The sequence below is a fragment of the Elgaria multicarinata genome, chromosome 3 (assembly GCF_023053635.1).
Source record: "Elgaria multicarinata webbii isolate HBS135686 ecotype San Diego chromosome 3, rElgMul1.1.pri, whole genome shotgun sequence".
Taxonomy (NCBI): domain Eukaryota; kingdom Metazoa; phylum Chordata; class Lepidosauria; order Squamata; family Anguidae; genus Elgaria; species Elgaria multicarinata.
The window spans coordinates 65,374,114-65,396,490 of record NC_086173.1 but is presented as its reverse complement, the minus strand read 5'-3'; the positions used below and the strand labels follow the sequence as shown (position 1 = coordinate 65,396,490).

Sequence of the window (22,377 nt, the reverse complement as noted above, 5' to 3'; positions counted from 1 at the left end):
AAAAGGTAGAAACATCACACTGAAAAACAATATAGATGTACTTCAATATAGTCATCCTTAGTGTTTGGCATTTTCCTCTAATAAACTATAATTTTCAGGGATACATTCTAGCCTCGGGTATTGTACTCACTTAAAAACTGAACTTTGTGAAATTGTCTCCATACCTTTCTTCTCTCCTGCAATTTGGCTTGTTTTACACAGGTCAAGCTAGCAAGCAAAAGTTAAGGTAATAATTTTGTGCAAATATATGTAAGAATCGTTTCCTGGTGTGTACCTTCCTGTGATTATGTGAGTGAATGTCTGAAAACGAGCGTTGAAGATGAGCAAATGTGAGTGGATGAAATATGGTTGCTGATGCAAAACAAAATGTGAAACTTTTCATTCAAAATCCACTGCACTGGCTGTGGTGTAGACACAAGGGGGTAGAACCTTTCAGGCAAAGTTGCAAACTTTCCTATAGGGGAAAATAATCCATTGAACATGTTAATTGAGTTAAATGCAAGCAAACATTTCAATTATGGGCCTGTTCAGATGACACCCTAAGCCATAGTTAGGCAGCAAATGGTTAGAGAGCATGTTTGAATCATGGTTATGTAGCCACCATGGTTTGGAATGGTTCACATGACATGGATCATATGACACGTTAAGCTATAATGTTTAGCTTAAAATGCTTAACCACATGCCTTAGCATGTTGTCTGAACAGGGTATATGTGAACTTATTTAAAGATATGCAATGGTTTATACTAAGACCAAAATGAACAAAACGTAGGGCACAATGCTCCTATGAGTCCATTGTGGGGCAGATCTCTTGCTTCCCTTAGCAACTAAGCACATCTCTGTAGGGACGTTTGCCTCCTATTTTGGATGCACAAACAACTGAAACGACCATGTTAGACACTCAGTGCTCCCTTCCATCATGTGACAGCATTTTCTATAATGGTCTCTTCACCACATGGAGGCTATAGTCATCGATGGAGAATGCGGGAAAGCTTGCATATGATCATCAAATGATCATATGCAAATGCTTATCTAGTTACTTGAATTGGACCTGGGAGAATTCTCCAAAATCTGACAAATTTGTTTAAACAGAATTATTCAATCAGCATCCCCTGGAAATGGACAATAACTTGCAATGCATTTCCCAGACCAAAAAGAACATGTCTCATGAAATGTACGCTTAAATGCATACATTTCGAAAATGCACATAAGCAGTTAAGTTAATGGGTAAACACATACAGAAACCTACCTACATCCACAAAAATGCACTTTTAAAAAATATGCACCCCTAAGTCCATACAGATTTATGTTTACCAAAAAAAGGGGGAAATAGCTGCACCAAAAACTGGCATGGAAATGGTGGACATATGCAGAACTGGACATTGCATGTCCATCTATTCCTAACTCCTGAGAAACTGGTCTGGGTATCCATGCTACTATCCTTCTACCATGCTGCACAGCCCTGAACCTTCTGCATATGACGAAATCCGAGATTTGGGCATACAGTTAGGCCAAGAGAAGGTCCTTCTCCAGTAGATGCTCCAAATCTGCTTGGCAGCCTCTGCCTTGCCCACAATGCCATCAGTTACAGGCACCTCCACAGTCATGGCGAAGGTCTCTCCTGAGAGCATTGGGACAGATGCATAACTTCACCATCTATGGGTCTTAGTCCCTGACCATCATCCCTCGCCACTGCCTACACTGCTCTGTCATGTTGTGACAATTATTTCCATGAACCATGAAGCTAGGGTGACCATATGAAAAGGAGGACAGGGCTCCTGTATCTTTAACAGTAATGTAGAAAAGGGAATTTCAGCAGGTGTCATTTGTATATATGGAGAACCTGTTGAAATTTCCTCTTCATCACAACAGTTAAAGCTACAGGTGCCCTGCCCTCTTTTAAATCTGGTCACAGTATAGCTGCAGTATAGCTCCTGCAGCTTTAACTGTTGTGATGAAGAGGAAATTTCACCAGGTGTGACATGCATACAAATGACACCTGTTGAAATTCCCTTTTCTATGCAACTGTTAAAGATACAGGAGCCCTGTCCTCCTTTTCATATGGTCACCCTACATGAAGCTATTTACCTACTCCAAATGTGTTAATACCCAGGTAAGGTGAAAAATGTGCCAATGCACAGCCAATTAGGATGGCATGAAAACATTCCTCCCTGACCCCCAATAGAGCAATCAACTACAGCCTGGAGTAACCCTGATAAAGAGGGTGAACCGGTTGCATTGTCTGCCCAGGCAAAAAGAGGCAGGCCAACATAAGACAAGGCCTTATACAAGCTTTTCCTCAAGTCTCAATCCAAAGAACTTGCGCAGCCAGGAGATCATGGTCCTTGCAAGAATTCCCTCACTAATCTTCAAACGTATTCTGCGACTGCAATGCTGAGACTACAAGGGCCTACAATGCTGTTTGGGACAGTACAAGCCCTAGCCACCTTCCAAGGGGCTGGCAGGACAGCACTGCCTTCTCCAGCCCCTACAACCTAACCCCCCATCCTGCAGACACTGCTTTGTGGAGTGGGGAGCTTTACCTGCATGTGCTTTGACATAGCGATGTAAAGTTTTGTCCTAGTACATGGCAAATGCCAGTAACAACTTACGTAATGTGTTTTATGTAGCCATTGCTGGCACCACATAGTTTCAGTTCTGCATTCGCTAAAATGTTTTTCAGGGCTATTACATGGGAAGAGGAGCCTGTTGTCAAATATTCAGTGTATTATTACATCTTTGGTTATGTAAAGAGGTACTTAAGTCATGTGTGTCGTTCTCTCTCTCTCTCTCTCTCTCTCTCTCTCTCTCACACACACACACACACACACACACACACACACACACACACACACACACTAAGCCTTCACATTTTTGAAAGAGTAAATAGGACTTCCATGGGGTGAGATTTCCCAGGACAGGGCTAAAGCAAGAGTTGCCTCATAAACCAGATCAACAGAATAAATGGAAGGATACAGAACTCAAACAATCTTTATTCTCTTGCTCTACTAAGACACACATGCACACAAGTAAGCTGAAAGAAGGGTTTGGAAGTTCCCATTTTCCTAACAACTGGCAGCACCTCCTAACACTTAGAGAAACAAAGATTTAAAGAAAACATGGTGCTTAGGTATACACACCCCGGAGCTGCCACAATGGGGCAACTGTGTGTTCTCTCAACAAATGTGATTTTTAGAAAGGGGCGTTCTTACAGCGACCTACTTTTTCTGCAGACCAAACTAACGAATCTGCTCCCTTCCCCCCTCCTTTCTCCCCACTCCAAAATGTCCATTTCTTGAATCGTCATTCCACTGCCACTCACATTAACCCAAATAACTGACAGGGAAAATGCTCTGCAGATGGTTCTAAAGACTATATGTATAGATGATGGGCTCTGCCTATCAGGAACACAGATGTCTGATTTTCTATTTTTCCTCTTACACAGCAAGCGGAAGACAGATTTAAAGGGGAGATCATCCACAGATGTGTCACAGAAGCAGAAAGAGGGTTATCCATGTCCACTTGCACTAATCATCATAATAATCCTGCTCTATAAACAGAGTCTCTGAGCCACTGCTTTCACTCACAGTCACTATCAGATTTTGCTTGGGGGGGCCTTGCTTCATGGCCCTGCCTTTAACGCTTCGACCATTTTATTATTAGAATCCTTGTCCCTTCAGCACATGAACAGAGTGCTACACCCCATGCTGATTACATCACAATGTCACATACAGACAGGCCCAGGATACCAACCCAGCTCCAGCTTTCTGTGTGTTTTCTTCCAGTTCTTCCTATAATTATTGGGCGGTGGGATTAAAAATGGCAGAGTAAGTAGGAAAGCTTTGGCCCACAGCAGCTCTTTCACCTCCCAGCACAGCCAGAATAGGTATCAGCTTTTATTCCAAATAATTTATTTTATTATTGTCTCTATGAAGAGACCGCAGGAGACAGTAGAAAATGCCTATTGGTTGCAAACTCCAATGCACACCAAGTACTGGCCCATGATAAAGCCCCTTGGGTATAGAATTGAAATGGTACTTGCTGGAAAACAGTGGGTTGCAGGAGAGACAAATCACAGGGCTGATCAAGCACTTGTTTTTGCTCTCTACCGGCAGGCCTACCCAGATGAATTTTAAGATGTCTGATTGTTAATATTGTATCAGTTCTATATGTTTTTAAATCAGTTTTATGCATTTTATGGGATTTTTTGTATTAATGTCATTTTCCACCTTGTTCCAGAGGGAGAGGTGAGGAATAATAATAATAATAATAATAATAATAATAATAATAATAATAATAATAATAATAATAATAGTCTCATGAACAGCATATACAGTTTTCCTCAGTTGGGTGCAGGGAACCCATGTGTGGCTGCTTCTACAAAACCAGAATTGCTGTAGCTGGTGGCACTAAGACAAAATTCCACAAAATGTACAGCTTTCCAAAACCACCCAGAGAGCTTTGGCTATGGGGCAGTATATAAATGTAATATTAATAATAAGGGAAACCTAACTGCTGCCTGACCTGAACAGTCAATAGTTGGTATTTCTGCTACATTCAATCTATATTGAATCCCCTTTTCATCATGGTATTTCTAGAATTCAGGCTTAAGGAGGGGACACTGTGCCCACAGTCAGGTAGTTTAACTGATCGAAGCCAAAAATGAAAGGGAGTGCCTGAGCCGAGAAACAAAAGCGCCATCACTGTTACTAAACTGACACCAGCCGATGACTTTGTCTGACATGTTGTATTCACTGTCATCCCTTGTAAATGCAAAGCAGTTATGCTTATCTAAGCAAAGACTGGCAGAGGACGTAACCCCCTCTAACAGTGCAATCTTATGCATGTCTATTCAGAAGTAAGTCTCATTGAGTTCAATCGGTCTTACTCTCAGTTAATAATTGGATTGCCAGGGTCTGAACTAGCTACATAGTGCCTTTTGTAGGTGCTACAATTTGAGATGCCTTGGGTTTTAACCACCCTTGTGCCTTCCAAATGTCTTTGACTACAGTGTTCATCCTGTCCTAACCATTGATCATGCTGGTTGGGGCTGAAGGAAGTTGTAGTCCAGAATATCTGGAGGGCACCAGGTTTGGGAACACTGGTTTAAGCCAATATAGTTCCATTGAAATAAATGTAATTGGTTGTGCTTCAATGTGAGTTTAAGTGAGCTGTAAATAAGGTTGGAATGAAAAAAGGCAAGACAATAAACAGCTGATGAAAATGCACGGACACAATCATGTTCTGCTATTCTCTTCAGCCTGTATAGGTGTGCTTATACCTCTACTTTTGCTTAGGATTATCTGGTAAGGCAGAAGGAGAGTTCCTTCATTTTATATAAAGCTATTAACAGTCCAGGTGAGCCTTCCCCAAACTAATACCCCCATATGGTTTTGGACTACAAGTCCCATAAGCCCCTAGCTTAGCCGACGAAATGGGAGTTGTAGTAAAAACATCTGGAAAGCACCAAGTTGGGCAAAGCTGCCGTCGTCCTTCTTGGCAATCCTGATACTTTCCTCCTTGTACATGACCGACCAGGGAGTGGGGAATTATTGCCTCTCCTCTCAAGTTCAAGAAGGCAAATTAGAAATTAATTAATGTCTTCAGGTGAGATGTTAATGGCCTTTATTTTATGAAAAGTAATTGAGGTGCTTCAGATGTCTGCACAAGAGCCAATGTATAATTTACCATTATGGCATAGCCAAGGCTTCCACTAGGTTGGGTGGATGCAATGCTGAACCTCCAACATTGGTACAGAGGATCCACGTGGAATGGATCGTTATCACATCGTCCTCCCATTACACATATGCCCATTCATTTCTTTAACATGTAAAGCGGCCCTCATTTTCATCAGTAGCAATTAGGTTGGCTTTAAAACATTTGGCTAAAGTTGGTGGATTAGTATTGTTTTCAGCTGCTAATTGTATTTGATTTTCATTTCTATGAGATTTTACATTTGTTCTTAATCTGCTGTTACTTTCCCTGAGTGAGCTATAAAGGTGAATACATTTGTTAGCCTTATCTGAGTGTGATGTGGACACAAGGCCTTAAAATACAATTACTATGCTTTACTGGATTGCATTTTGCTGACACTTACATCTATTTGTTTTATTTGTATTATTTACTGACAGTGTACTTTAAAGAGAGAATTTATACCTACCGTCATATACGTTTGTAGAATATCTCCCAGGAACATTCATATTAAAATATCTCCAAATTGACATGGCTTTGTGCTGCGACTATTTAATTTTGCTACCAGCACAGCTTGTAGTAAGGCAATAACGTAAAATGAATACTTTTCTATTTTTCTAGATACCATAAAAATCTTAAATCAACATATATATATACTTTCCTTACATCCTTGGAATTATGTACCCTTGTAGCAACTGCTGCAAGCAAAAAGAAATCAATTACAATAACATCAAATCGAGTCAGGAAATGGACCTCTCTTGTTTCCTTTGTAATGTATTAGGCTCAGGATATAGGTGTTTGCTGCTGAAATTGTCAGAAAATCAGATTATTACCTAAACTCAATAAGCATGCACAAAATTAAAGAAGCAGATATACCAGTAGAAGGGGTTTTAGGTATAATGGCCATGGATTACCAATAGGGTTCCTATTAGGGTTCTTACAGTTGCTTTTAAAGGAGCAAAGAGTTTTTAAAAAATTGCTGGGCTGCTACACCTTAAACTATTTTACTGGTTCATAGCAAGCACAGTTCCCTCACTCCAGAGACAGGAGAAACAGCAGCAAGCCTAGGTACATCCAATATCCTTCCGCATGCTGATTTCAAAGCCACCCTGTACCAAGAATAAATCATGCTGGTATGAAGAGACTCAGACCGTGTTTAGACAACATGCTAAGCCAAGGTGATTAAGCATTTTGCGCTAAACATTAAGGCTTAGCGTGTCGTGTGAACCATTCCTAACCATTATTGTTACATAACCACGGTTTGAACATGCTCACTAACCATTTGCTGCAAAAAGGTTAGTGGCGTAACCATGGCTTAGCATGTTGGCTCAACTGGCCCTCTGAGTAATAACAGGGCCAATTTACATACATTACAATCACACGTGGCTTATAGAATGTATACAAAGGCCTTGAGTCATTTTTACGTATATTCATTTATTCCTACTGAAATTTTTAGGCTGATGTTCAGCTGTGACAGCCCTCAAGCAATCTACCATGAAAAGCATAATAAAATATCACAAAGCATTAAAACATCCATTATTAAAAACTTATTTAAAAAATCATAAATATTAGCAGCAGTTCATTAAATGCACCCACGCGTCTTTTCTTAAAGTGGTGTAGCCCCTATGTATTTAGCCAGCATGGCTTCTGTGTTCTTTAGTTACGAATGGCTCCTGCAAAGGCTTCCCCCCTCCCTTTCTTTCCTTTCCATTCTAAAGATGCGAAGGCTTGGGGAAAAACTGGAAAGGGGGGGGGAATTTTCCCCCAAATCCTTTTGCAAAAATCCATAGGAGGAAAAAAAAATGAGGAAACTGTTTTTCTTTCCTTTCAAAAATCCCTTGAAAAGAACAGGGAAAAAATGTTGGGTTTCCTCCATTTTTTCCAGAACCCTCCACCACGTTTTTCCAGGTTTTTTCCAGGCCTTCGCATCTCTACTCCCGTCTCTTCACTTTACTGCAGAATACTGCAGATCTCATTGTTGGGCTGAGGGAAGGAGGCATTGCCACACCGTTTTCAATTTCCCTCCAGTGCTGCTCAATTTGTTTCTCTTCATGTGCACAGCTGTTTCCCCCATGCAGCCTCTTTTGCTCTCCCTCTCCCAGCTCTATATACCTCCTGGAACTCAGCAGCACAGCACCAGCACCATCTTTGAAACTGCAGTATCTATCCCTCATCCTGAGGATAGAAGAATCTGGAATACGAATACACACACACACACACACACACACAAACAAACACACACATATGGGGATATATTCCAGATTCTTATATCCCTCTATATTCTTTCAGGGTGTGTGTGGAGGTGTGTCAACCAGTTCTGGATGGGGTTACACTCCCCCTGAAAGACTGTGTTGCAGTTTGGGGGTGCTCCTGGATCCATCGCTCCAAATGACAGCCTAGATAGATGTGACGGCCAGGAGGGCCTACTGATATGCCAGCTGCGCCCCTTCCAAGAATCGGAAGATCTAAAGATGGTAGTGCATGTGTTGGTAACTTCGAGGCTCAACTTCTGCAATATGCTCTACATAGGGCTACCTTTGTGCCTAGTCCAGAAATTTCAACTAGTTCAAAATATGGCAGCCAGGCTGGTCACCGGTACACCTAGGAGTGACCTCATTACACCAATTTTAAAATCTCTTCACTGGCTGCCAATTAATTTCCAGGCCAAGTATAAAGTGTTGGTTATTACCTTCAAAGCCCTACATGGTTTGGGTCCAGGTTACCTGCGGGATTGCTTTCTCCTGTACAATCCACCCCGCACACTCAGGTCCTCTGGGAAGAATTTACTTCAGTCAGTGAAAACTAGGCTGACAACCATTACCCAGAGGGCCTTCTCTTCTGCCACTCCCAGACTGTGGAATGGCCTGCCAAGAGAGATCCGCCAACTCAACAGCCTTTCTGAATTTAAAAAAGCTATAAAGACTAACCTCTTCCGGCAGGCCTACCCAGTTGAATTTTAAAATATCTGGCTGTTATTTTAATAATGTAGTAGTTTTATATGTTTTTCATCAGTTTTATATATTTTATAGTATTTTTATATTTGATGTTGTTCCCTGCCTCAATCCAGAGGGAGAGGCGGGTAAGAAATAAATAAATATATTATGATTATTATATATCCTAAATGCAGTACGCCTCATTTGGTGGGGAACTGGTGATGCGAGAGAGTTCCTTCTCTTTAGCTACTTCTCTTTTAGCTAAAGAGAAGGAAGTAGCTAAAGTAGCTACTTTAGCTATTTCCCCTGCCAAGGCTTTTGGCATGTAAGCTGGTCTGCTGCTGAAGGGGGAGGTGATTATAGGGTTGTGTGTGTTTTATTTCTTTTATTGCTGTGTTTTTGTTGTGTTTTTAATTTATTTGTTTTTATGTTATGTTTGAATTAAGCTTTTCTTTTAATCTCAAATTGATTATTGTTAGCAGCCCAGAGCTCCAATTTTAGAGGAAAGGTGGAGAAATAATAATAGTAATAAAATAATAATAATAATAATAATAATAATAATAATAGCCTTCTTTGATTTCCCAACAGTTGTGAGAGTGTAGTTATCTACTGTCAACCAACTACCCATATCATTAGATCCACTATACATGAATTTTATAAGCAGCAACCAGTGTGTAAATTAGATATCACAAAGAATCTAATGAGAAAGCTGTCCTTCTCCATTAGACCATCAATGACTCAAAAATCATGGGATACTATACAATCCTGACTAGTTTTAAAACAAATTATGTTATTTTCTCTTTTTGATCCATGCCTTTTCCAGAACTCTATTCAAATCTCCAGTATAAATGCATAAAAGGAAAGCCTACATTCATTCGTTATGTTACACATTATCTGCTTCCCCATTTGGGAAAGAAATGTGTGCAATTGGGTCTCTCAGTGCTATTAATGTCAGTAACACTAGCAGCAGGAGAAAATGGCTTAAATATATAGGATCATAGCAGATAAAAGGTTTTTAACGCTGCTTTTAAAGATGCGTTACCTTTCTATGTCACTGTGATCTCGTGAAAGCAACGTATCAAAATTTACATGAACACTATCCAACCTCATGCATCTCTTCGTTTCCTTATGTTAGTTGTTTAATAACATGCTAATTTCAATATTTGGAACCAGAATTTTACTTTAATTCTGGTGCAGAGAATGAATCCAACAATATAAATGTAGCATATACTGTCTGTGACCAGTATCACTATGAAATTTGCATAGCTATTCTAAAAGGAGGGATGAAATTTATAAACACAGTTGTTGTCTCTATGTTCTGCAATACAACTCAGATTTAAATAAGATCATAACTAGAAATATGTACTGTACAATACTCGGCAAATGCCAAGTATTAAATATAAAAAGTACATTTAAAAAAAAATCAAACCAATAACAAACCCACTGCAAATAGTTCACTTTATAAAACTGTAAGCATTTGCTTTTGTAATTCCCTATTCTTGATGCCTAGATTTTGGAATTCAGGAAACACTGGCTATATATAAACTCAAACGTCCTCTTATTGGAACAATAAAAACTATGTAACAGTGGGGAGGGGGTGGGGTTCTAGAGGATAGGAAAGCCACTCAGAGGGGCCCTCAGGTTAAATATGAACTACAAATCTAAAAATAAATCACACAAGTTGACCTTGACTTAAAAGATTATATATGAATCAAAGGGGTCAATATTTGTTGGTCTTTTAAATCATGTGAGAACCCAACCAAATATTTCACCGTCAATCACAGGTGGAGGTTCCAAAACCTTCTGCATGTTGGCGCTCAACATGTTGGCCACTATGTTTTAGAAGTGAGATCCGCAACAAAAAGATTAGAATCCCAGCCAGATAGCCAGCCATGCTCTTTTCTAAGATACTCCATTCCATCCTCACTCTTCTCCAGTTTTCCCCTTCCACCAGTCAGCTCACATTCTATGACCACTGAGCATGCTCAATCCTCAAAGGGCTGTTTTTGAGTCACCCACAACAGATTTCTTCTTCTGCAGAACTTGGCTGTCCCTTGAGCCTTGCTGATACTTTCCCCTTGTACATGGATGGTTTGGGCTCCATAAGGGCCCACAATCAGACCATTATTTGTACTATACTGTATTATTTGTACCATTAGTATATAACTGGGTTAGGAACACGTGGCCTTCCAGATGTTGTTGGATTACAACTCCCATCATCCCTGACCATGCTGTCTGGGGCTGATGAAAGATGGAGTCCAACAGCACTTGGAGGGCCAGTTTCCCAACCCCTACCCCAGTATATAGGATGCTTTATTACCTACTTGAGTCCATCAACATGATGGGTTTTAAATATTATGTTTCTTCCACAGAATTCAAGATGGCACATGTACATTCCCAGGCAGTCCCCCATCCAGGCAATGACCAGAACAGACCTGCTTAGCTACAGCAAGGTTATTACATTCTTCCTATCATGCCCTGGACTACAGCACCTGCTTGTAGTAGCACTACACTGATGTGTTTTTTGGTGGGGGAGGGAAATACCTGAAACATCTCTTAGAAAGGCACAATAACAATCACCATCTGCATATTCATCAGTCCGGTTTGCTCTATTAGTCCTTGGATATGAGATTAATTGGTCTCCTTGATTTGGGGACTAAGGCGACTTAACTGTAAGTATTACGGTTTAACTGAGTTAAGAACAGGACTAATGTAATGATGAAATCACTGACCCTATCAACAATAGCATTCTACCTCTTATTAACATACACATTCTAGCAGTCCAAGAAGACTCCCAGCTTATCACAAACATATGCCTGCTTTTATTTTTGCCCTCAGACACCAAAGTTAACAAGCATAAGAAGCTTAAGAAGGATGAGGCTCCCCAAATAATTAACTCCCGTCTTGCAACCAGACAGTTCCTGATGCTGGAAAAACAGCTGCAGCAAAAAGGGGATGGGACAGACAATCATATACTGATTGTGGCAGGGAGGGAGACAGGGATACATCCATGGATTCTGGTTGTATGAGCTTCTGCAGCTCAGTAGGAAGCAACAGAAGGATCAAACTGCTGATCCAATGAAATAGATCACTGCATTCTCCAAGCTGTGCCACATAAGCACTATTTTGCTATTCAGGTAGGGATAGGTTGGGGGGATCAGGGCTTGTCTCCAATGTTAGTCCAACAGTTAGTAGACCCATTGAAATTAATGAGTCTTAAGTTAGACTAGCATTGGCTAGAACCAAGATTCCCTTTACACAACATCCTACAAGTCTAAAAGATAAGCAGAACTGCATTATCTGTAACTGAAACTAAGGGAAGGGACAGTATTTCCCAAGCATAAGTTTGTGCTCTTGTGTAGAAGTATATACTTGTGCTTGCACAACTGCAGCTTTAACACCCTGATCCTAACTTTATTTACTTAGAACTAAAAATGTACCTCTAAGCAAGTGTAGTTATGTAAGCCCAATTAGCACTAGGAATTAAGGCTGAACTACCAAACACATTTATTTGGGAGTAAGACCCATTGGACATGAACGTCATTGAGCTGTTTAGTCTAGCGATGTGAAGGCCTGGAAGGGCAGGGGGTTCAGGAAACACGTTTTTCCCCCAAAAGCCTTCCCCACCCCCCAAAAATGAAGAAAAGTGGATTACGGAATATTTTATTTTAGCATGATGAATAAAACCTTTAAGACAAGGTGTTCATATATTTACTTTTCCAAAAGATTTCTAAAAACAATGTACAGTATCAGATTATTGCAATTTTTGTGCATCGAGGACAAGCAAGTCCTAGGTTGCAAACTGAGACTACAACTCTCAAATGAAAGAGCAAGATGCATTTCTGCCCCTAGGGGGCACTGCCATTGAAGCAGAAACTGAAACTGATAGTGATAGCTATAGGTCAGAAAATGAGTCTGATTAAATTATATGCATGTTCATTGAATCTTTTGTCCCGAGTTTTTCTCAGTTCTTTCTATGGGAATAGGTGCTTTATGTCTGCTTGACACTGTGGAGGACTAGCAGAGACATAAATGATTTTCTTTTTTATTAATGTTGATGGTTTCTTCTATGGGGTGGGGTAATTGTTTTTTTGCCTGCTCCTCATAACTCCTCATAAACTGGCAAAACCAAAGAGGTTCCTTATTGTTCAGGTGTTCCTTACAGTTCAGGAGCTTGTAGCTCTATTTGTTTCCAAAAAAATAAAAAAATAAAATAAAAAGTAAATTCAGTTTGTAATAATTGCTTGAATATGCTGCTAATATTGCACCAAAATAATAATAATAATTCCCCCCCCCCAAATTTCCATTTTTTCCCAGAACACCCCCCGCCCCGGAAAAAACTGTTTTTTATCTATGGCTTCAAAATTTCCGGAAATTTTACATCTCTAGTTTAGTCCCACTGAATATAAGCCTTCTAATAAAAAAATAAATAGATTGGGCAGCAAGTTTCATTCCTTTTCCTGTTCATATAGCCTTGTATTTCCTGTTTCCTTGATTGTAATATCCAAGTGTATTCTGTCTACAGTCTTTAAGGTCCTTCAGCCTTCATACTTTACCCTGAGAGGGGCAACCGAACAAAATAAAACAAACCACTGAGGCAAAAATTGATCATATTCCTGTCAAGAGAAGTTAGCTTTCGTGAGATTGTTTGATCTTCCGTAATCCCAGAACTGGAATAATGATGTCAATATAAAGAGATGTTTATAAATATTATAGGATGGTTCCCATGTCATTTGTATCAGGATTGGGGTGGGTGGGGTGCAACACAAGATCACTGGCCCTTCGATGATGTGATCTATGGCTTTGAAACTCTGAGCCACAAATCAGTAAAAATCCATGTAAAAAAAATCCATGATCACATTCCAATGGGACATTCTGCTGCACACCTTTCACTGAAATGAATGAGCTTGCTCAAGAGTACAAGAAGTTCCCATTAGATGATGCCCATATTCTAGTTCTGAGTTGAGAATCAGTGCCTTTGTTTTACGCAATGGATACATTTTAGAACATGGTGCTCTTCAGTGTTCTTCATAGTCTGTAAATATATTGTTAGTTCACATATTTGGCCTTCTGAAGTGGTCTTTCATGCATATATCCCAATTTAAATTTTATGTGAGGAGGTGCTTTTTTGCAAGCTCATCCCTAGAAATACTGAGCCACAAGTTCAAGGTTACATATCCAAGTGGAGCCAACATTTTAGTTTGCACAGCCTTTGAACTTGTGGCATGACATGGCTGTCACACATGAGGTGCTTTCAAACAAGCTACATTCCCTCAACATAAAATCTGAGTGACAAGACTGTCTAAAAGTTTGAATTGTTCTTTAGACCGGAAATATCTTTTGTGCTTAAACCTTTTATTGTGAGCCTGAGAGGTGCTTTCTAATAGTATCAGTTATTAGCCTGGCTTGGCCTTTTGTCCTTCAGGAATTGTTCAATTTGGGATTATTTAATTATTACATTTTATCTCACATTTACTCTAAGGAACCATAGTGCACATGGTTCTCCTCATCCCAGTTATTTTATCCTCACAACAAAACCTATGGAGTAGATTAGGACTGACAGCGTGATGGGCCCAAGGTCACCCAATGAGCTTCATGTTTGTGTGGGGATTGAACCTGAGTCTCCCTGCCCCTAGTCCAATTCTCTAACCATACACCACACCAGCTGTAACCACTACACTATCACAGTGTTGGTGCAGCAAAATGACACTTTAAACCTTTGTGCTCAATCCAACCATATAGGCCTGTTTATTCATAAATTAATCCCATGGAGTCCAACAGGGCTTAGTCTCAAATAACTGTGCAAAGGATCCAGCATTAGATTTGGAGCCAATGCTGGTCATCTGCCAGTGGAATAGAAACCAAATAGATACCCCCACTCCCTGCAGTCCTTCCCATGTACCCTAAAACTGCCCCAGAAGGTTGAAGCTCCTTCTGGAGCAGTTTTGGGGTTATACAGGGGGGCTACGGGGGGAAGAGAGCAAGGGGAAGTCCTGCCCACCAGTGGAACTCAGCTCGCACGATGCTGGATGTAACCTGTAGTAATTAAAATAGAAATCCAAACTTTCCTATTTCTTGGGACCAAATCATGTTGCTTTTGTAACCTTATTCCACTCTAACAAAGTGTACTTAATAAGCAATACAATACCAACAAATCAAATGATATTTCAACCCTATCTACCAAGCCCTTCTCAAATGTCATGACATTTTTAAAAAGCCATACAGCATTTCCTGAACATTAACAAGTATATTATGTGTGCTTACTCTTCTAAAGTCCTATAAGGCGTTGCAATGAAAAGTGTGAAGATTAAGGGGCTGCCTGAGGCTTACAGGCACTTCAGTGCCAATGTCAACTAGCAACAGAACCGGAACTAACCCCAGCAGGTTCTCAGGACGGCATTGTCCTTGCTCTTTGAGATGCTTTCAATGTAAACTTGGGAGTGGAGAGGCACCTACTGTTCCCCCACACACACACACACTTCCCCCCCCCCCCCGATATTGCATCTGAAAGGCAGCCATACTGAGCACACTAATTTAGATGTATTGGATTACAAACAAAAACAGCATAGATATATTCATAATAAAAAACAACAACAACAACAACGCCCCACTCTCAAAGGCAATTGGCTTTTCAGCTAGGTTTGCCACTTGTTTTATGGACAGACCTTATTAATGAAAAGCAATCTGAGTGTTTGGTTGAGGATAGAAGTAGATCTGGGTAACTGCTAGGTTTTATATTTTCAAAAACGGGAGATCAGCCACGACTGGTTTCTTTGTTCCAGCGGTCCTAGGTGCAACCTAATCCTGTGCAACCCTGTTGTGGCACGCCGTGGAATGCTCTCCCCTTGGAGGCCCAACTGGCGCCAATACTGATTTCATTTCGACGCCAAGTAAAAACATGGCTTTTTAACAAAGCCTTTGATGGTTAAATTCACTAAGATGGCACACTGTTTTAACTGTTTTTACTGCTTTTAAACTATATATTGTTTTAACTTGGTTCATGGTTTAATTTGTTTTTAGCTGTGTGTTTTATACTGTATGCTTTTATCTGTACACCGCCCTGAAATCCTAGAGATATAGGGCGGGATACAAATGTTTCAGATAAATCAATAATAAATAAATAAATAGTACTACTCAGATGGGAGGTCCATTGCATTCAAAGCACACCTGGAGGGCGGGGTCACACATGGCAACTCTGCCCCCAGTAGCCAACATTCACATGTTTAGCATCATCTAAAGCAGGAGTAGTCAACTTCTGCATTGGTCTCCCTGGAACCCACTGGGGGCCGCATTCCAAACCCACCACTGTAGAAATTGCTGCCACTGCTGAAATTGGCATGGCGGCAGAAGAAACCTGGCAATGCTTGCAAGCAAAATCACAGGCCAGGGAGGCTTCCAGGAGTGCGATTCTGCTTGCATAGAAGGCGCATGCTCCCTGCAAGGGCTGCATAAGAATTCAATTTGTGTTTGCAAAACAGTCAAACGAGCCCCATTTGTAACCCTGAATGCAAAACGTACACAAAATTTCAGAAAAGATGTGCACGTGTTTCCAAACTTCCAGCCCCTTCAAAAAATTAGCATTTTTCACATTTTACTGAATGGGGGAAAGTGCACATTTTGGGTGTCAACTTCTATGTGTGCACTTATCCCAATCAAAATGCACATTTTTCCTGATACAAAGAAAAGAAAAAAGCTTGTATTTGGGAACGTGAACAAGCTTCGAGGGGGAATTCGGAGAATTTTGACAAGCTCAAACATCCCTTGTACAGCATCCCTACTCCCTGCACACTTTGCAAAGTCACCAAAATGGTGATAAGTTTTGTGGCACTAGGCAGCCAGAGCAGGAGCTGCAAAAACAACCATGGGGGGGGGGGGAGCATATGCAGCCTATGTTGCCCACCCCTGCTCTAAAGGCACTTAGAATCATTCCCGCAATTGGGAACCGTTTGCAAATGGGGTTCGTTCCTGATTATGGGGAGGATTCTAAGCACATTCAGCTGAACAGATTTAGAACCCCTCATCAGGGATGCATGAAGGACAAATGCATGAAGACCAGAGGTGGAGGGGCAGCCCTTGAGCATGTTACCCCACTGCCCCCTTCCATTGAGGATGTCACCCAGTTGCCCTCCTGCACTCCATGTTGAGACTATTAGCTTCATCCCACGTACCTGTTTCCCTCAAATTATCCCTACAGTGCTAAGCTGTCAGCGTTGTTGTTGTTATTGCTACCGGGCGGCAAGATCCTTTGCATACCAGGAAGTGGGTTTAAAGGGGGAAATGTAAAAAAATCATAAAAATCAACGGATGACCCAATCCGATTCAAATTTGGTATGCTTAAAGCTCTCCTTAATATCTATTACTGTGCCAATTTTGATGTCTTTATCTTTAAAGCTTACGCAGATGTAAGCATTTGTTTAATTTTTCTTCAAATCCTTCTCCTGCGCTCCAGTGGCTGCTCGGATGATACGCTCGAAAACTAGTGTCAAAATACGGCGAGTCTTTTGCTTTTATAGCACAATTAAAGCAGGATGCATGGGAGTACTTCACAATAAAAGCAGATTATAAGCTGGAAAACTTCGGAGTCCTTTGCATGCAATTTGCAGTGATTGCACAGTATAACTCTGGTGTAATAAAGCTCTATGAGTAAACCAAAACTTCAAAATAAAGCTAGATCTATTTATTTATTTTCTCCCGCCACCTCCTACCCCACTTGGTATGACGTCCAGCCTGATGAAGAGTTCTAGAGAACTCAAAACCTTGGTCATTATTTTGTAAATTTTGGTTGGTCCTAATAAAGGATGTTTTCCCTTACGGACTTCCACAGCTTCCTTTGTGTTTTATGTTCCTTTAACAGCAAGTTACTAGGCAGTTACCCAGGTAAAGCTGCCCTCCCACGCCATCACCACCAGCAGCATAGTGAGAGGTAAAAGGCTGGCCCAAGCCACTTTGCTGCCTGAGGAAGAACAGCAACCCCACACCCAAGTTAATCTGTACAGTATCCAAAGCTGGTTGAATTATTTTGTACCTGAGGCAGAAAATCCCACAAGCACCTCTCCCAGGCAGTCAAAACACCAGACTAATAAATTCAATAACTAACCATTTGCTTCCCTTTTGTAACACCCAAAATCAGCAGCCTGAGGTGGCCACAGAGCCTCTCTCCAAAAAAGAAGAGATGACAACCCTCAGGGAAGCCTCCAGAACAGGAGGCACAAATGAAGCCTCCTCCTCTTCTCCACAGCAAGCAGATATGACTAAACAACCATATCAGTTTTAGTAAAACCTACACAGCTTCATCATCGAACACATGGCTGACCTCCCACACTTTAGCAGCCTATACACTCAATAACTTGGGCACAGAACTAACAGCAAGAATATAAATAAAGAGGGGGAAAGGCGGATGGGGAGTAGGATATAGATCCTAAGCACTATCTCATTCCAAGATGTATTTCCTCCTCTTGGATGAAATCATTCCATTTTCATGTTACAAATCACCAACAAGAATTTTAACAGATCAAACCCTGTGTTTGGGATACCATGTATCCCAAAAGACCCAAACTTTGTTGTGAGGGTGTGGCATAACTGGAGGAGGGTGCATCATATAATTCCCCCAAAGCTTCCAGATTTCAGAGAATTCCAGCCAGAACGTGAATAGAATAGTGATTTAGGGAGCAATCCTAGGCCCCTTGATGTTGTCTGAGAGGATTCCTTCCTTCGAGGTTGGAGACAGCTCACTGACCTTGGAAAGGGGAGTCAGAGATCCGACCCAGTCCTTTGCCCCCTCGCAGCCAGTGCAGAAAGAACTGCGCCAGCTGCACTCTCAGGTCAGAAAAGCACTCCTGGATACAGGAAAAAGAGGATGCTTTGGTGGTCGAGGAGGGGAGGAGTCCAGACAGGCCAGGGTATTAGCTATCTTGAGGAGTCTCCAGTTTCCTTTCCTGCCCTTTTGAAGCACTGCCACTAGATGGGGGGGGGTGGAAGCCAGTTTAGTGAAAAATGCAGGATGGGAAGAAAGGGAAGTGAAGATCATCTCCGTTGCTCCTCCTACCCTGCACTGGATGATAGGAAGCCTCTGAGTTTCTACTCATGGAGGGCTGAGCGTGCAAGTTTAATCAGAAGTCACTTCCACTGAGTTGAATGGGATTTACTCTAGGTAAGTGGGTTTAGGATTACAGCTTTAAGGGTGCAAAGGGAGAAATACTTTGCATTCAGGGATCTTAATCATCTGTCCTAGGAGAGGATGTAAACATTAGTATCATGCAAAACTAAATCCTTTTCCTGGGCTGTGGGTTAATTAACCTGGGTGACCCCACTCCTGCTCTGGTTCTGTACTCATCATCACTTATTCAGAAAAGGATCCTCATATAACACCCCATCAATCTAGATACTTACAAGCTGGCAAAACACTTTATTTCCCTGTAACCACAGGCTTCTGTCTCTTTAGACCTTCTCTCCATTAATTTATCTAAAACCCTTCGAAGCCATCTACACCTGCGTCCATCGCCATACTTTGCAGCCGTGAATTTTCATAAATTAATTTATGTAGTGTGTAGTTCTTATTGTCTTCCTGAATCTGCTAGTCATTGAGTTCCTCAAGGGAACATGAGTTCCAATCTTAGGGGACAGAGAGAGAAAGAAAGAGATCCCCTTTATGCACTTTCCCAATGCCACGCTTAATTTTGCTCAGAGGGAACCTCTTGATCACTTTAGATCAAGCAGAAAAGGTGCAATCATTTTTGAGGCAGGGTGACCACGAATGTGATGGAACCACAGATTTATATAAATGTCAGCTATAGAGAGCGGAGGTGGAAAGACTGTGCAAAATTTATGGCGTCGAAGAAAGGCAGGGAAAGTGGTGTGGCAAAGATTTTCCTAGGAGCAAGATATCAAACAAGGACTTCTCCTTTTCATTGCCTTCTGACTGCCTTAATAGCAGGGGTGTTGAACGTTTTTCAGCCTGAGGGCTGAATTTCATTTCAGAGATCTCAGGGGCTGCATTCCAAGGGTGGATGGGGCTGAAGGCAAAGGGGGTGGGGCCAAATGTTAAAGGGGCGGGGCCAACACTACCAGCATATTGTAGCTTTAAGCTCTTACTGCCAGTAATTAAGCCTTTCAACCTTTTAGAATGGGGGGGATGCACAAAAGTTGGGGAACTATCCAATGATTGGTGGTTGAGGGAAATGAGAGCCAGTGTGGTGTAGTAGCTAGAGTGTCAGACTGGGAGTCGGGAGATCTGGGTTCTAGTCCCCACTTGGCCATGGAAACCCACTGGGTGACTTTGGGCCAGTCACAGAATCTCAGCCCAACCCACCTCACAGGGTTGTTGTTGTGAGGATAAATGGAGAGGATGTGGAGAATTATGTACACCACCTTGGGTTCCTTGGAGGAAAAAAGGCGGGATATAAATGCAATAATAAAATAAAATAAATAAATGGAGTAGGGCCAGGGAAAGGTGGCATGGCTGTTTGAGGAACCCCAGAGGGCTGGATTTGGCCCCTGAGGTTCCCCACCCATGCTTTATATGATTGATGATCCAGATCCCTTTATCTGAGGGTCCAGGATCCATCAACTGGTACATGTTAAAGTAGATTGACCAGATGCAGAAGAGGACCAATAGGTCCTTGTCCTCTTCTGCATTTGGTAAGTCTGGTCAACCAACTTTTATATTAGTACTAGCATAGAAGAGGGAATTTCAGAAGACACAGGTCATCCCCAAGATAAAAAGAAACAGGTGATGAGGTGGTGGAATGGTGGGGAAGTATTGGGAGAGGGAGGCAAAACATGTAGGAATATGGAATCGCTGGGCCAGGAGGACGTTTAGAGGGAAAGTGAGGAGAGGGACTTGGCACAGGAGGGTGTTTTTCACTGCTGCAGCTGCTGAGCCATTCTTCAATTGTATTTCTATTATGAAGGGGATAGACAACATTTGGAATCATCAGTGCAGCATCTTTTCTTCCTGTGAAATAAAGCACTTTAGTATCTCACATGAGTCGGGCACAGCTATGCCTTTGGCTGGGCTGCTTCCAACACAGCCAAGCATATGTCAAGATGCCAAGTTTATATAAAGTCTAATTTCCCATCTTTCCCCCAGTGACCCACCTGCAGAATGCTAATTAAATACTGATCCAAGAATATCTGGCCAGTGCACATCCCCTTGAACAGTGTCCTGCATGGCTTGTATGACTGTGCACACAGATAGCACTGCTCAAGAATACACTTATGAAACACACAAACTAGGAAAGGAAGAACTCGTGAGGCGAAGCTGGGAGAATTGTGCACTTTTGGGAGGCCCCAGGTGTGCTTTCAATCCCTTCCCCCTGCACCAAGCGTGGCCTTAAAGGCCCTCTTTATCCCTTCCACTCTAATGGCGGCCCCCATTGGCGGGCTGGGGAGAAAGAACGCTATTTTCCCACCATTAACACCATGGAGGAAAGGACAAAGGCTACACGCAGGTCAGGGCGGCAGCGAGTTTTGCCCGGATCTGCACCCACTTTGTCCTGCAGCCAGCAATGGGGTACGAATTCGCCCAGCGCATTCGTCGGGGCCTGGGAGTAGACCCATTGAAATTAATGAGCCCAGGCAGATTTTCACCCCATTGCTAACACAAACCGAAAAGCCTGGAAGAGTATTCTAATAAAATGAATGCAGAATATCTTCCCAGATCTTTTAAAAACAAAACAACGACCTACTACTGCACTTTCACTTTTAGAAGTTTGGGGCAACCACTTATTCAACTTGTGAATGGGTGATGTGCTTCGGTTATATAATCCCTTCCAGACTAAGATCACTTTAATATTGTTCAATTGTTTGGCATTCACTACTTTGGCTGTCTCTTCGGATACGATGCTTATTATCAGAAATGTGAGCAATTACCGAGACCATCACGTCTTCCGCCGGTACGGTAGCTGCTGAGAGTGCGGCTGCTAGTGCGGCTGCCCTGGCTGCCTTCCTCATTGCTCTCTGAGTCTGAAGATTGGTAAAGTAGTTGACAGCTGCAAACTCGATAAGTGCGGAGAAGACAAAGGCAAAGCACACAGCAATGAACCAATCCATGGCAGTAGCATAAGACACCTTGGGCAAAGAGTGGCGGGCGCTGATGCTCAGCGTGGTCATTGTTAGGACAGTAGTGATCCCTGAAAAAGGAAGAGGAAAAGGAGTACATTAGGGATCTGCGGAGATCCTTTCTCAGGCTTGCTGGCTCTATGACTCCCCATACTAACCTCCCTTTGTGCAACTGCCATGTAATCATAGAATCACAGAACAGTAGAGTTGGAGGGGGCCTATAAGGCCATCGAGTCCAACCCCCTGCTCAATGTAGGAATCCACCCTAAAGCATACCTGACAGATGGTTGTCCAGCTGCCTCTTGAATGCCTCTAGAGTGGGAGAGCCCAGTTAAATGATTTACAGCCTGAGCTCTACGCCATGTTTACCTGAAAGGAATTCCTATTAATTTTGACAGGGACTTCTAAAAAAGCATGCTTAGGAACACAATCGTGCATGTTTTACTCCCGGGATACTGAACCTTAGGCCTGCGAGTCAAATTCAGCTTGCTTGGAGTCCAAACCTTGCCCTCTGGGATCCCCTATATGCCCATGACACCTTCCCCAGGCCCTACCCCCTTTCCCCAGACCTCCAATTGCTTAGTGGTTCCCAGGCTTTTGTGACTCCCCCCAACCCCATCTAATCCATATAGGTTGAAATGCTTCACCTAAACTAAAACATGCCAGCATTTGTGATATCTTGCCTCTGCCTCATTG

The 22,377-nt window shown here is 41.9% G+C and overlaps 1 protein-coding gene across 1 annotated transcript in view; it reads right to left on the bottom strand.

The window, feature by feature from the left end:
• GABRA6 (gamma-aminobutyric acid type A receptor subunit alpha6) overlaps positions 1-22,377 on the bottom strand; it is a 48,466-nt gene that overhangs the window by 8,511 nt on the left and 17,578 nt on the right. The window contains exon 8 of the mRNA XM_063120553.1: positions 21,493-21,752. Coding sequence (XP_062976623.1) covers positions 21,493-21,752 — 260 coding nt within the window. The remainder of the gene's footprint in view (positions 1-21,492; positions 21,753-22,377) is intronic.